The sequence below is a fragment of the Somniosus microcephalus genome, chromosome 5 (assembly GCF_052327205.1).
Source record: "Somniosus microcephalus isolate GS21.2 chromosome 5, FLI_Smic_1.0, whole genome shotgun sequence".
NCBI classification, from domain to species: Eukaryota; Metazoa; Chordata; class Chondrichthyes; order Squaliformes; family Somniosidae; genus Somniosus; species Somniosus microcephalus.
The window spans coordinates 143,070,801-143,086,989 of NC_140991.1; the positions used below are offsets into that span (position 1 = coordinate 143,070,801).

General features: G+C 45.6%; 1 protein-coding gene across 15 annotated transcripts in view; it reads left to right on the forward strand.

Moving 5' to 3' along the window:
- Nucleotides 1–16,189, forward strand: part of ppp1r9a (protein phosphatase 1, regulatory subunit 9A) — a 472,949-nt gene that overhangs the window by 407,845 nt on the left and 48,915 nt on the right. For 9 of the 15 annotated variants that reach the window (XR_015078433.1, XM_085988314.1, XM_085988311.1 and 6 more), the window contains 2 exons: nucleotides 2,832–2,951; nucleotides 5,141–5,164. The exons of 1 other annotated variant lie outside the window; for it this stretch is intronic. Coding sequence is in view for 13 of the 14 variants with exons in the window: in XM_085988314.1 (XP_085844440.1) it covers nucleotides 2,832–2,951; nucleotides 5,141–5,164 (144 nt within the window). In the remaining variant the exon portion in view is untranslated. Of the gene's footprint in view, nucleotides 1–2,235; nucleotides 2,266–2,831; nucleotides 2,952–5,140; nucleotides 5,165–16,189 lie in introns of all 15 variants that reach the window. 5 more of the 15 variants (XM_085988319.1, XM_085988307.1, XM_085988310.1 and 2 more) reach the window with 3 other exon arrangements.

Consider the following 16,189-nt stretch of genomic DNA (forward strand, 5'->3'; position numbering starts at 1 on the left):
CTGCAATTGGCAAAGCTTTTCAATTTTTAACGTGTATTCTACTGATGCCATAAAAATGCATTCAAAGAAACAGAAAATACAGTGCAGGTCTCAGTGAGGATAAATTGTAAAAAAAAATATTTAAAACATTGCAGCAAAATATCAAACTAAATGGCTTTGTTTCCTCTGCTCCTGAAAATCTGTTCGTAATTTGGAGAGAGCCTCTGACCAAGCGCATTTGCAGGAAACTCATGTATAAGGCTGTGTAACTGGCAGCGGGGCCATTTCTATAGTTGTAGATACATTCAGACTTTACTGTATTTGCTTTATGCCCAGATTATGCTTGTCTCTGTGCACAAATATGCAGGAAATTCCAGACAATAAAGCTGTCACTGCTTATAGAAAAGCAGCTTAGTATTCTGCCACTCTTGAAAATGTACTTTTTAGGTTTGTTAGTCAATTAAAATTTTAACTTGCTTATGATTAAGTAGCTTTAGCAGAGTTAAAGGTTAGAATCAGTTTAATTTGAACAGCCAGTCATTTGAACAAACCTGCCTCAGTTGAACAAGATTGTTCAGTTCTAGGGTAATGTGTTGGACTAAATGCCGCTGAACTTCTTTTTGGAGGGGGCTGTCTGATCATATGGCAGCTTTAACAAGAGCTATAAACCTATCTTGCAGAGACAAATGGGAAGGTGGGTTATAATCCCCCCCTTGATCCTTCCTATTTTCTTGCTACTGGCAAATTCTTCAGAAGATGGTTGATCTCATACATTTAATAATAAATATATATTTGAGCGAAAAGAGCCCATATTTTTATCCAAACACGGGGCTTAAATGGCTAAATTATGAGGACAGGTTGCTTAAACATGGCTTGTATCCCCTTGAGTATAGAAGATTGAGGATCAGTCTAATCAAGGTGTTTAAACGATAGAAGAATTCAGAAGGGTAGATACTGAGCAACTATTTCCTATGGTGGGGGAATCCAGAACAAGTAGCATAATCTTAAAATTGCAGCTAGGCCATTCAGGAGTGAAATCAGGAAGCACTTCTTCACACAAAGGGTAGTAGAAGTATGGAACTCTTTTCCCCCCCCCCCCCAAAAGGCTGTGGCTGTGGGCACTATGTCAATTGAAAATTTCAAGACTGAGATTGATTGACTATTGTTAGGCAAGGGTATCAAAGGATATACAACAGAAAATGCTGGAAAAACTCAGCAGGCCAGGCAAAGGATATACAACAAAGGTAGGTAAATAGAGTTGAGATACAGATCAGGCATGATCTAATTGAATGGTGGAACAGGTTCAAATGGACTACTACAAAAGCACCAGAAAATGCTGGAAAAACTCAGCAGGCCAGGCAACATCGGTGGAGAGAAAATAGAGTCAATGTTTCGGGGCAAACCCTTTGTCAAGACTTTGCTATCATACTACAAAAGCACTGCAGGTGCTGGTAATCTGAAATAAAGCAAAAAATGCTGGAAATGCTCAGCAGGCCAGGCAGCATCTGTGGAGAGCGAAACAACTCTACATTGAGTTCAACAATTTCAGATCATAACCACTGCACCCATTTTATTTCCAGACAGCAGTTGCTGGTAATGGTTCTCCTGTTGTCATTTTCAGTTCCTCTAGACCCATCTTTTGTTTCTTGTCCCATTACCACTCCCTTTTGCCTCGCACCATCATCCCTTTTGTCATTTAATCACTCCTGCCTTCCACTCTATTACAGACCTTCCCTTTTGTTATTTCCTCCCCTCCCCCACCCCTTTCCCTGCCTCTCCACTTAAAACCTGTTACATCTCTAACTTTTTCCAGTTCTGGTGAAAGGTCCTTGACCTGAAACATTAACTGTTTCTCTCTCCAAAGATGCTGCCTGACCTGATGAGTATTTCCAGCATTTTCTGTTTTTATTTTGAATGGACTACTCTTGTCCCTATGTTCAAATGGTCAGCCCCAAACAAATCTAAATAACTTTAACTTTAGATAGTTGTAGTTCCAGAGAATGATAAAGCATGGATTTAAACTCAGAATTCCTTGCACAGTCCCACCTGGGAAGTCAATAAGAATTGTAATGCAGAGAGATGGGGGAGGAATTGGGGAGATCAGAAGCACTTGTGTATTTATTAGGGATGGAGACATTAAATTACATTGAAGTTTCTGCCTCAGGGACCTTGTGAATGGGGGCAAAGGCTATTGGCATTCTATAAATATCAAGATGTTAATGAGACTATATTATTGTTTTTCACCATAATGCACAGAAACTAAGCATGATAAAGACACACTGGCAGGTATATTTCCTTTTACAACTTTTAAGTTTTATACAACAATTCAGACTTCTTCAAATTTAAATAGCTTTTTGTTAAAACTTTCAAGGCATGCTCCAGAATAAGGTTCTTGGATTATTTATTATTTGTCACCAAACTACATGGTCATAACTTTTTTTAACCAGAAAATATAATTATTTTAAAGCCAAGCCACAAAGCAACACCCTGTATTTCTGAGGCTCATTGCTAAAACAAGAAATAGACAAATTTCCTATTTTAACAGAAGATGAGGGAATGCACTTTTTCTTGTAACAACCCATGAATGAATTCGATGTCCTGTTTCAAAACCACGTGTTCCTGCAATTTCGTTAGTAATTAATTCGAGAAAAACAGACGTTTCTATTAAAAGAGGAACCTCCCCATCCCACCCCATGTTTATATTTTCCTTTGGCTCCCATTACCTCTCACTGATTTCAGTAGAGAGTGCATTTTGAAGATGAATACTGTTGTTATTTTGAGTATTCATTTAAATCTAATGCAAGTTGCATCCAGTAAAGAACTTGTTACCATCCAGAATCTTTGATTTACAGAATTTCACCTACATTGATGACTTTAGCCCCAGTAGCACAAGTTCTGCTGATTTGAGTGGATTGGTTGCAGAACCAAATTCTACAGGGCGCTCCCACATATTGGCGCTCTCCTCTGATGAGGTAAGTAAATTGTGAATAGAAAAAGTAAAACTGAAGTACTTTGGTTTATTTTATTGTCAGTCTTTGTATGGGACCAACTTTGAGAATAAGGCACCCTCTTGTTGGAGAGGTGTTTTCTCCACCTTCCCTGTCCTTGCATCTCTTTGTGCCATCCACCGTTCCAGCTGAGAGTGGATGATTGATCTGCTTCCACTTCTCTGCCAATAATGCACTTTTAATGACGCTAAGAGTGCCTGGTGAGCTGAATTTCCTTCCATTCCTGTCAGGAAGTGCCTACCTTTGCCACCGCCTACTCTCTTATGAAGTAGCCGTGATGACTATCCCTGCATGATAGGTATTCCAATATGCTGCAATATCATTCTGCCAAAAGCTAAATTTATTCCTTAAGAATGCAGTACCTTTCCTCAAGGCCCTGTTTGTATTATTCCATTCAATGCAATTAAATATTAATGAGGCAAAAAGAATCAATTCTCAGGATGCTTTCACACTATACTGGAATTGTAAATGACTGTCAGGCTAGAAATAGCCTTGTATGATGCATTACAGATGCTGTGGCATTTCCTCCCCACCAATGAAATTAACATGTTACTTATACAGTATTGGTTAAAAAAAAAACCTGACCTACTGAGGTTAAATTTGACTGGGAAGTGAGTAGTGCCTTAGCTTACAACACTATTTTTACCTCTGAGGCCTGAGTTTGATTCCAGACAGACTGATGACGTGAAAGGGTCCTTAGTGAAATGATTTTGCATGTTCTCCATTCTGCTTAAGTGGTCACAAGTCCACAGTATATAAAACATTTCAAATTGGCACTAAATGAGCTTGTGAGGATGATTGGTGTGTAAAATGGAAAATTTCACACTGATACAGGAAGGAGTGCAGCAGTTCAGACACATTGGGGGGAATTTTACCCCCCCCCGCACCACCCAACCCCCACCCCCCCCCGCCCCAATGGCTGGGTGGTAGGGGGGTTAAATTCAGAACAATCTGAATCCCAACCCGCCACAAATGCGCCTACTACCAGTTTAACCAGGGCGGGTTGGGGACCAAGTAACCTGCTCTCAAGACACGGGTCTGTAATTTAAATATGCTAATGAGGCTGCGTGCCTCAGGTTGTAACCAACTTTTACATTTAATGTCTGCAGTCTATGTTTCCCAAGACTCGCAGCTAAAGAGAAGCAAAAACAGTCGGATCCAGCATAAATGTGCCTTTCCAGTACTGCTTGTGGGCTAGGAGGAGCAGGAGTGCTTCCTCCGGCCCCCCAAGCTAATCTGCCGTGATCGTCCTCCCTCCCCGCTATCCGATTTCCCCCCCCCGCACGACTCGCAATCCAAAGCCCTTCCCCACGATCTCCCGTAATCCGAAGCCCCCCCACCCCCCCCCCCCCAAACTCTAGGCCAACCCGCAATCTCCCACCCTGTCCCAGCACCCACCCCCGATATCGCACTCCCTCCTTTCCACTCCCTGGCTGTGGCCTTCCAGCCAGCCAGCCAGCCTCTCAATCTGCCAGCCGGGAAACTGAGAAAAAAATTCCAAATGAAGTCCTGCCATTAAATTTGGCAGGACCTCCGTGTTACCCGCATTTCCATATTCCAGAATCCATAAGAAGTTTCGCTCTACATTTGGTCTGTGCTGTGCTCAACTTGGGACTGATTTATGGTGTATAATATGGAAGAGTGTTCCATTCCCAGCACTGACATCAGTTGTTCATCACATTATACCTGCACAGCCTCAGTCCTGTCCATAATAAAAATAAGATGATGACTAGAATAAAACACAAAATAACAAGATAGGTTTGGTTAAAGGCTCTATGACCTATTTGATGTCATCCTTCTAGAATACCAACCTTGACATCTTCCCATCATATAATGTAATTGCTTAAATAAATTCAGTATCCTGGACCCATTTAAGAAACAGTTAGATGCTATAACATGAAGGTAGTAGGGTTGGTATTCTGGAATGAAAGTAAAATGATTTGAGCTACAGCAAAATAAGTTTTTCCCACAACTCAATGCAACAGATTGTTCTTCATCCGCTTTTGTTGTTGTATAACAAAAAAGATTCCAAAATGGGGGGTTACCTCTATTAGTCATTTGAAAACTAATGATTTACGTTAATGTATTTGCTTGCATTGCTTTTTGTGTTCTGAAATATTCTTCCTTCGTTTCTCTTGATGCTATCTTGGCAGAGCCTGGATATGATAGATGATAAGGTGAGATGCTTGAAAACATGTCCAGCATGTTATATTTTAATTTTGCCATCTCATCATTAACCTTGTACAAAGAACCTTATGTGTTGTGTCCCTATCAAAATGTAATCTGATATTGTCAGATATTCTACATAATGTGTAGGTCATGTGGTTTTACTCTTAGGACTATGCATATGTGAGAAGAATTATAAATTAATTGTGGATCGGTGAATTTCTTTTAGCACAAACTCCTTATTGACAAAATTTTTGTTTGCAAATTAGTTTTTAATTTAATTGTACATATGACCAAAGATTTTGTAAAGCCCTAGCACTACTATTTTTTAATCAATAGAAAACTTAATTCTATTTATAACATTTAAAAATGAAATCATGGGCAAGTCTTGACAGCAGAACAAGAAATCCCTGCAAAGAACTATTGAAATCCTAATTTCTTGTTCTGCAGTCAAGTCTTGCGCAAGTTAAATAAATTAATATATTTGAAATAATTTGTCGTCAATTGATATTCAATGTTTAATTAGCTTGTAATGTATTGGGCCGGATTTTGCTCTCAGTGATGAATGAACAGTGCCAGCGGCCTCTACAGGGAATCTGGGACCTATGTGAACAGGGCAAGCAACTATGTATCTCTTTAACCAGTCAGATTGAAGAATCATTGATGAGCAATGTCTGAAACAGGAAATGTCAGTTAGAATATTTAATTCCATGTCAAATCAGGTACAGAAAGCAAAATAAAGATGGGGGGGGGGGGGGGGAGATGGGATTAAGAGAGAGAAATAAAAGAGACAGAAGAAAAAGTAAAAAAAAAAATTAAATGTTTTTAATTTTGTTAATTTAAAACAATAATTAAACCTGAAGGACTGAGACTCCATACTTGTAAAAGTTGAATTTCAGTGCCAGAGAAGTTTGGCAGTAATTAAGACTTATCACACCATTAAAAATGTACTTACACTCGAATGGACAAGCCCACTTGTCAGGATTAGATTCAAGCTCCACCCTAGGACTTAAGCATAATAGCAAAATACTGCGGATGCTGGAAATCTGAAATAACAACAGGAAATGCTGGAAATACTCAGCAGGCCAGGCAGCATCCGTGGAGAGAGAAACAGAGTTAACGTTTCAGGTCTGGGTCCCTTCATCAGAATGATTTCTCTGAGAGGGTATTTCCAGCATTTTCTGTTGTTATCTAGGACTTAAGCACATTGTCTAGGTTTATATTCTAGCACTGAGGGAGTACTGCATAGTCAGAGGTGCTATCCTTTGTATGAGCCATTAAACTGAGCCTCCAGGTGCCTGATAAAGTTGATGTTAAAAAAGGACCTATGGCATTATTCAAAGAGAAAGACCAAATTCTCCTAGGCGTAGAATTTCAGGGGTTGAGTGCTGGCCATTAAGGCCCATTTTGAAGGAAAAATTTTGGGCAGGCCGGCAGCGATGGGCTGAACTGGGATGAACTACAGAATTTGTTCATCCCAGTTTGGCATAAAAATAAAACAAAAAAGGTGACTCATGGCTAACAAGGGAAATTAGAGATAGCATAAGATCCAAGGAGAGGACATATAAATTTGCCAGAAAAAGCAGTAAACCTGAGGATTGGGAGCAGTTTAGGATTCAACAAAGGAGGACAACGGGATTAATTAAGAGGGGGAAAATAGAGTATGAGAGTAAGCTTGCAGGGAACATAAAAACTGACTGTAAAAGCTTTTATAGATATGTAAAGAGAAAAAGATTGGTGAAGTCAAGCGTAGGTCCCTTGCAGTCAGAATCAGGGGAATTTATAATGGGGAACAAAGAAATAGCCGACCAATTAAATACATACTTTGGTTCTGTCTTCACAAAGGAGGACACAAATAACCTCCCAGAGATGTCGGGGAACATAGGGTCTGATGAAAGGGAGGAACTGAAAGAAATCAGTATTTGTAGGGAAATGGTGTTAGAGAAATTGACGGGATTGAAGGCCGATAAATCCCCAGGGCCTGATAATCTACATCCTAGGGTACTTAAGGAAGTGGCCCTAGAAATACTGGATGTATTGCTGGTCATCTTCTAAAATTCGATAGACTCTGGAACAGTACCCATGGATTGGCGGGTAGCTAATGTTACCCCACTGTTCAAAAAAGGTGGTAGAGAGAAAACGGGGAATTACAGACCGGTAAGCCTGACATGGGTAGTGGGGAAAATGCTAGAGTCCATTATAAAAGATGTAATAGCAGAGCACTTGGAAAAAAATGACCGGATCAGACAAAGTCAACATGGATTTACAAAAGGTAAATTGTGCTTGACTAATCTACTGGAATTTTTTGAGGATGTAACTGGTAAAATAGATAAGGGAGAACCAGTGGATGTGGTGTATTTGGACTTTCAAAAGGCTTTCAATAAGATCCCGCATAAGAGATTAGCGTGTAAAGTTAAGGCACATGGGATTGGGGGCAAGGTATTGACTTGGATAGAGAACTGGTTGGCAGACAGAAAGCAAAGAGTTGGAATAAACGGCTCTTTTTCTGAGTGGCAGGCAGTGACTAGTGGGGTACCGCAGGGATCGGTCCTTGGACCCCAGCTATTCACAATATATATTAATGATCTGGACGAGGGAACTAGATGTAATATCTCCAAGTTTGCAGATGACACAAAGCTGGGTGGGTGTGTGTGCTGTGAGGAGTATGCCAAGAAACTCCAGTATGATTTGGACAGGTTGGATGATATGGCAGATGCAATATAACATGGATAAATGCGAGGTTATCCACTTTGGTGTCAAAAACAAGAAGGCAGATTATTATCTGAATGGCAATAGATTGGGAGAAGGGGAAGTGCAACGAGACCTGGGCGTCCTTGTGCACCAGTCGCTGAAGGTAAGCATGCAGGTGCAGCAGGCGGTTAAGAAGGCAAATGGTATGTTGGCCTTCGTAGCGAGAGGGTTTGAGTACAGGAACAAGGATGTCTTGCTGCAGTTGTACAGGGCCTTGGTGAGACCACATCTCAAGTATTGTGTGCAGTTTTGGTCGCCTTATCTGAGGAAGGATGTTCTTGCCATGGAAGGAGTGCAGCGGAGTTTCACCAGGCTGATACCTGGGATGGCAGGAATGATGTATGAGGAGAGATTGGGTCGATTGGGCTTGTACTCGCTGGAGCTTAGAAGAATGAGAGGGGATCTCATTGAAACTTATAAAATTCTAACAGGACTAGACAGACTAGATGCAGGAAGGATGTTCCCGATGATTGGGGAGTCCAGAACCAGGGGTCAGTCTAAGGATAAGGGATAAGCCATTTAGGACAGAGATGAGGAATTTCTTCACCCAGAGAGTGGTGAACCTGTGGAATTCTCTACCACAGAAGGCAGTAGAGGCCAATTCATTAAATATATTCAAGAAGGAGTTGGATATATTTCTTAAGGCTAAAGGGATCAAGGGATATGGGGAGAAAGCAGGGACAGGGTACTGAATTTGGATGATCAGCCATGATTGCATTGAATGGCGGAGCAGGCTCGAGGGGCCGAATGGCCTACTCCTGCTCCTATCTTCTATGTTTCTATGCCTGCACTCACTGTAGATATTTAGATTATGCAGATCGTGACGTCAGTGAGTGTGCAACGTTCATTTGATGCCTGATCTGCCATTTTCGCCGTCGCCACTCCACTTGCCTGTGTTAATCACGACCAGCTGACCAAGCATACACTAGCAGGAAAGAGCCTCCAAAAGCGCAATTTAAAGGGATCAACAGCAACAGCAGCTGACATGGTTTCTCAGTTTGACTGGCTCTATGTAACTTTCTGCAACTCTTGCAGCTTTCTAAACTTGTTCCAAGTTCCTGAGGTGACGGGGGTGTTGGTGCAAGTGGAGAACATCTTCATTCTCGTATAAAGGCTACTGCTCACAACACCTGCTCACAGTCATGGGGGCTCTACTTGCAGTCCCCCTCGTGCTCAAGTATCTTCGGGAGAGGGAGCGGAGGCAGCGAAGAAGAGAAGATGCGTGCTGAGGGAGGGGGTCTCTCAAACAGGAGGCCTTTCCCAACTAGGGTCTTCTGAGAGCACTTTTCTTACACTGCTTCTCGCTTAAGTGGAGGTATTAGGAGGCTCTGCTTCAGCAAGGAGGTGGTGACAGAACTCTGCAACCAAACCTGTAGCCTCAGAGCACGGCAAACACGGCTCTCCCGGTAGCCCTCAAGGTTACCGTGGCCCTCAATTTTTTCGCCAGCGGATCCTTCCAGTCTGCAGCAGGAGACATAGCTAACATCTCCCAGTTCGCTGTCCATCACTGCATCCGGGAGGTCACAGAGGCGCTCTACATCAGGAGAAGGGACTATATTGTCTTCTCTCTGAACAGAGAGAAGCAGGAGGAATGCGCATGTGGCTTTGCCAGGATAGCGGGCTTCCCCGTGGTGCAGAACACCATCAACTGCACCCATGTGGCTTTCTGGGCACCGCATACCAATCGTGAGATGTTCTGTAACCGCAAAGGCTACCACTCACTTAATGTGCAGTTGTGCTACCACACTCAGCTCATCATGATGGTCAATACGCGCTATCCTGGCAGCAGTCCTGATGCCTTCATCCTGCATCAGTCTGGTGTGCCAGCAATCTTCCAGCCACCACGTCAAACCCGAGATTGGCTGCTCGGAGACCAGAGCTGTCCACTCTACACCTGGCTGTTGACTCCCCTCCGCAACCCCATCACTCGTGCCAAGCACTCATATAATGACAGCCATGCTGCCACCAGGAACGTCATCGAGCAGACCATCGGGCTGCTGAAGCAACAGTTCCACTGCCTTGACTGCTTGCGAGGTGTCCTCCAGTACTCACTGGAGCAGGTGTACCATTTTGTGGTGGCCTGTTGCATGCTTTACAACTTGGCCATCATGAGGGCACAGCCCTTGCCACCAGGGGTTGCAGGGCCACCTCAGGAGGAAGAAGGGAGGAGGCAGGTAGCAGATCCAGTTCCGGACAAGCTATCTATGAAGGCCTCATCAGACTCTGATTCCAGTGAATAAAATCCCAGAGCGCTGTTGCTCAACACATCCCCATCATACCATCCCTCTGTCATGGGACATCACAGCGTCCTCCTGGGCACAAAGCTGAAATGAGAGCCACCACAAAACAAACATTCCCAACAAAATTTATAAATTTATCACAATACAATCAACATTACAATATCAACTTGCGCAATCCCTTGGTGCCTGTCATTCGTGTGCCTTTTCCTACTCTTGTGCTCCCACAAAGTGCTCCTCCAGTGACTGCAGTACTGCTGGTGGAAGGCTGCTGACTTTCCGTGGGGGAAGACTACAAGATGGCCTTGCAGGACGACCTCGACCAGCTGTGGACTCGGAAGGCCCGGCTGTAGACTTCACCACCTCGTCATAGGCGGCAGCAGTCTGGGCTGGCTGGCTGACTGGCAATGGCAAGGGCAATGGCGGAGTGGCAATGGTGGGAGCAGGAATGCTGAGAGGGACCAGCAGGTTCTTGCTCTACAGAACCAGTGCCACTCCCCCGGGGTGGTGCCTAAGCATTCCAAGCAATCTGTTGGAGAACAGATTGCTAGTCTGCTGCGTCACGCTGCAAGCCTCTTTCATAAACCCAGCCACGATGGCAACAGTCTGAGCTTGGGTGGCAGCAAGCTGAAACTGCATGAGAGCAGTCTGAGCTTGTGTGACAGCAAGCTGAGCCTGTAGGAGAGCAGTCTGAGCTTCCACTGCAGCACTGAGACGTTGGGTCACTTCCACCTGTGTAGCAGTTGAAGCCACGACATCACACGCAGCATCATGGCTGGGTCACAAGGTCTCTCCTGGAGTTGTCCATCATTTCCATTTTGGAAATCATGGGCTCTAAGCTCTGTGCAAAGCCCCGTATAATGTTGGAGCAATGTGGTTGATGCTTAGCTGCCCTCTGAAATTGCCGAGCAAGCCACTCAGTTGTACCAAATCGCTACGAAGGAGTATACAAAGAATAAAACCGGACGGAACACCCGGCATCAATCTAGGCACCGGATGCATCAAAGACACACCGTGCTAAATGGGATAGATTCAGAACAGATCTAGCAGCTCAAAAACTGGGTATCCATGAAGCACTGTGGACCATCAGCAGCAGCAGAATTGTATTCCACCACAATCTGTAACCTTATGGCCCGGCATATCTCTCACTCTACTATTACCATAAAGCCAGGGGACCAACCCTGGTTCAATGAGGAGTGCAGAGGAGTGTCAGGAGTACCTAAAAAAAAAAGAGAAGTGCCAACCTACTGAAGCTACAATACATGACTACATACATGCTAAACAGTGGAAACAGCAAGCTATAAAGAGAGCTAAGCGATCCCACAACCAACGGATCAGATCAAAGCTCTGCAGTCCTGCCACACCCAGTCGTGAATGGTGCTAGACAATTAAACAACTAACGGAAGGAGGAGGCTCCATGAACATCCCCATTCTCAATGATGGTAGAGCCCAGCATGTGAATGCAAAAGACAAGGCTTGAAGCGTTTGCAATCACCTTCAGCCAGAAGTGCCGAGTGGTTGATCCATCTCGGCCTCCTCCAGAGGTCCTCACTATCACAGAAGCTAGTATTCAGCCAATTCGATTCACTCTACATAATATCAAGAAACGGCTGAGAACACTGGATACAGCAAAGGCTATGGATCCTGACAATATTCCAGATATCGTGCTGAAGAATTGTGCTCCAGAACTAGCAGAATCCAGCCAATTACCACCCCATCAGTCTACTTTCAATCTGACCAAGCAGCAATCAAGCGGCACTTACTCACCAATAATCTGCTCACCGATGCTCAGTTTGGGTTCTGCCAGGATCGTTTGGCTCCCGCCCTCATTACAGCCTTGGTCCACATATGGACAAAAGAGCTGAATTGCAGAGGTGAGGTGAGAGTGACTGCCCTTGACATCAAGGCAGCATTTGACCAAGTGTGGCATCAAGGAGCCCTAGTAAAATTGAAGCCAATGGGAATCTAGGGGAAAACTCTCCACTGGCTGGAGTCAAACCTAGCACAAAGGAAGATGGTAGTGGTTGTTGGAGGTCAATCATCTCGGGGCCCAGGACATTGCTGCAGGAGTTCCTCAGGGCAGTGTCCTAGGCCCAACCATCTTCAGCTGCCTCATCAATGACCTTCCCTCCATCATAAGGTCAGAAGTGGAGATGTTTGCTGATGATTGCACAATGTTCAGTTTCATTCGCAACTGTTCAAATAATGAAGCAGTCCGTGCCCGGACTGCTTCAAGATTCAGGCTTGGCTGATAAATGGCAAGTAACATTTGCGCCACACAAGTGCCAGGCAATGCCTTTCTCCAACAAGAGTGAGTCTAAACACCTCCCCTTGACATTCAATGGGATTACCATCACCAAATCTTGCCACCATCAGCATCTTGGGCACTACCATTGACCAGAAACCTAACTGGACCAGCGACATAGATACTGTGGCTACAAGAGCAGGTCAGAGGCTGGGTATTCTGCTGTGAGTGCCTCACCTCCTGACTCACTTAAAACCTTTCCACCATCTACAAGGCACAAGTCAGTAGTGTGATGGAATACTCTCCACTTGCCTGGATGAGTCCAGCTCCAACAACACTCAAGAAGCTTGACACCATCCAGGACAAAGCAGTCTGCTTGATTTTCACCCCATCCATCACCTTAAACATTAAGGGGGAAAATTTGGTACCTTAGTGCCTCTCATTAGCGCCAGCAGATGGCGCTAGAGCATTATCGCCGGGATGAGGTGAAAGCAGCGCCGCCACGAACATTTATCGCCGGGTGGATCGTGACGTCAGTGAGTGTGCAATGCTCGCTGGCCGCCCGATCTGCGAAATTGATTGTCGCCAATTACCTTAGCGCCTGGAGTCAAGAGTTGGCATGAAGCTGCTCCAGGGAGGTGATTTACCATGATCATGAGTAATGAGTAACAGCTGTAGGTTAGTGGAGTTTCAGTACTTTCTTGTCAGTTTTACATAGTGCAGCAGTCTCATTCCATAATTTCAACGTTCTATTGTATGAGGAGTGTTGTGGCAACTAAAAAGTTGCTACATTTATTCTTTAAAATAAATCAAACTGCTACACTTGGTTACATTAATGGGCGCTGTACTGGCAGTCAACCTCGCCCTCCAGGATCTACAGAGGAGGCAGCGAGAAAGACTGGAACATGTAGCCAGAGGGTGGAGGAGAGCCATCAGGGCTCTCAGCAGGAGGCCTTACCCTCCGAGGGTATTCCGAGAGCACGTCTCTCCAATTAAGCGAGGAGCAATATATTAGAAGGCTCCACTTCACTAAGGAGATGGTCACAGAACTCTGCCACCTCCTGCAACCAAACCTCCAGCCTCATATCAGGGTGACCACGGCTCTCTCAGTGGCAGTCAAGGTCACCATCGCCCTCAATTTCTTCGCCAGCGGATCCTTCCAGTCTGCAACAGGAGATATAGCTAACATCTCGCAGTCCATCGCTGCATCCAGGAGGTCACAGAGGCTCTCTACATTAGGAGAAGGGACTACATTTCCTTCTCCATCACCAGCAGGACAAGCGTGTATGCGGCTTTGCCAGTACAGCGGGATTCCCCATGGTGTAGGGCACCATTGACTACACCCACATGGCTTTGCGGGCACTGCGTAACAATCCTGCGGTCTACCATAACCACAAAGACTATCACTCACTTAATGTGCAGTTGGTGTGCGACCACAGACGGCGAATCCTCGGTGTCAATACCCGCTATCCTGGCAGCAGCCACGATGCCTTCATCCTGCGCCAGACCGGTGTGCCAGCACTCTTCCAGCCACCACGTCAAACTCACGGCTGGCTGGTCGGAGACCAGGGCTATCCGCGCTCCACCTGGCTCATGACTCCCCTCCGCAACCCCAACACTCCTGCCCAGCACTCATATAATGAGAGCCATGCTGCCACCAGGAACATCATCGAGCAGACCATCGGCCTGCTGAAACGACGGTTTTACTGCCTTGACCTTTCAGGAGGAGCTCTCCAGTACTCACCGGAGCGGGTGTCCCATTTTGTGGTGGTCTGCTGCATGCTCCACAACTTGTCCATCATGAGGGCCCAGCCCTTGCCACCAGGGAATGCAGATCACTTCCAGGAGGAGGAGGAGGAGGAGGAGGAACAAGAGCGAGGGAGGAGGCAACCACTCAATCGGCCTTCCGGAAGGGGTCCGTGACCGCCTCATCAGACTGGTTCCAATGAATTAAACCCCAGATCCCCATTCTTTCATTCCGGTCGCAGGCCATATCATAGTGCAAAGCTGAAATCAGACACACCACACAAGAATCCAAACTGAATTAATAAATTTATCAAAAAACAGTGAACACATAAATTTGTCAAAAATCAGTGAACACATTTACAACAACAATATTAACAATTGACCCTTGTGCAATCCCTTGGTGCCTGTCGTCACTGTGCCTTTGCCTACTCGAGTGCTCCTCCGAAGTGTTGGCCCAGTGGCTGCAGCAGGGCTGGTGGAAAGTTGCTGAGTGTCCATGCGGGAGATTTCAGATGGCCTTGCAGGACACTCTTGACCAACCCTGGGCCTGGAAGGCCCGGCTACAGACTGCACCACCTCAGCATGGGTGGCAGCAGTATGGGCTGGCTGGATGACGGGCAGCGACAAGGGCAATGGCGGAGTGGCAGTGGTGAGCGAGGACAGCAGGTTCCTGCTTCACTGACCCACTGCCACTCCCCCGGAGCAGCAACTCTGCATCCCCAGCAATCTGTGCTGCAACACCATGAAAGCCCTGGTCGACGATGGTAGACCCAAGCTGAGACTGCATGAGAGCAGTCTGAGATTGGATGCCTCCAAGCATAAACTGCATTACAGCACTAAGATGTTACGTTGCTTCCGCCTGTGCTACTTTTTTTTAAATTTGTTTATGGGATGTGGGGTGTTGCTAGCAAGGCCAGCATTTATTGCCTATCCCTAATTGCCCTCGAAGGTGGTGGTGAGCTGCCTTCTTGAACTGCTGCCATCTGTGTGGTGAAGGAGGACAGCTGCTTCAGTCCTCCGGCTCTTTCTCCTTGACCTGCTGCTGCTAGCTAAGGCAGCTGCACAGCCAGCAATGCTGAGAATGAGTTTCTGCAGCATCAATGAACCTCCCTTTTAAGAACTGAAAAACTCCTGTGGCAATCATGATTTGCGATTAGACTGCACCTGATATTGGTTCACCTTTTGAGTGTATCACCAATGAGCTTGGGCATAAAGACTTGAATTAGTGCTCCAATCATTTCTTTGAGCAGTGAGCACGAATTTTGCATGCAGTCTAAAGCATTAGTGCCTGGCGCTAATTCTCCAACTTTTCTAATTTTACCGCCCATTCCTGGGCTATAATGAATTTCTAGGCCTAACTCCCTCCACCACCGACACACCATGGCTGCAGTGTGTTCTACAAGATGCACTGCAGCAGCTCACCAACGCTTCTTCGACAGCACCTCCCAAATCTGCGACCTGTATCATCTAGAAGGATACGGGCAGCAGGCGCATGGGAATACCATCACCTCCAAGTCGCACACTATCCTGACTTGGAAATATATTGCCGTTCCTTCATCGTCGCTGGGTCAAAATTCTGGAACTCCCTAACAGCACTGTGGGAGTACCTTCACCTCACGGACTGCAGCGGTTCAAGATGGTGGCTCACCACCACCTTCTCAAGGGCAATTAGGGATGGGCAGTAAATGCTGGCCTTGTTGGCGACGCCCACATCCCATGAGCAAATATTTAAAAAAATTCCTCCATGCTCCTTGACATTGACAAGAGGCTCTCTGACTGGCTTGCCATTGCACCTAGCATTTCGGTGTGCATGGCCATCACCCATCTTCTGAAGGCTGCCCCATTTAGGTCATCATCTCAGTCGTGTGTAGCAGAGCTCATGTGCGAACTTGCCCTCTGGGGAACTGTCCCCCGAGCAGCCCTTCCCCCAGTCTTGCTGCAGCCCGCTCGTGCCTGGTGCCTCACCATGTGCGGATCCTGCCTCCATACTACCCTGTACATTCCGCGCAGTGCCAGTTTCTGAGCTGGTGTCTGCGAGTGTCAGATGCAGTGATGGT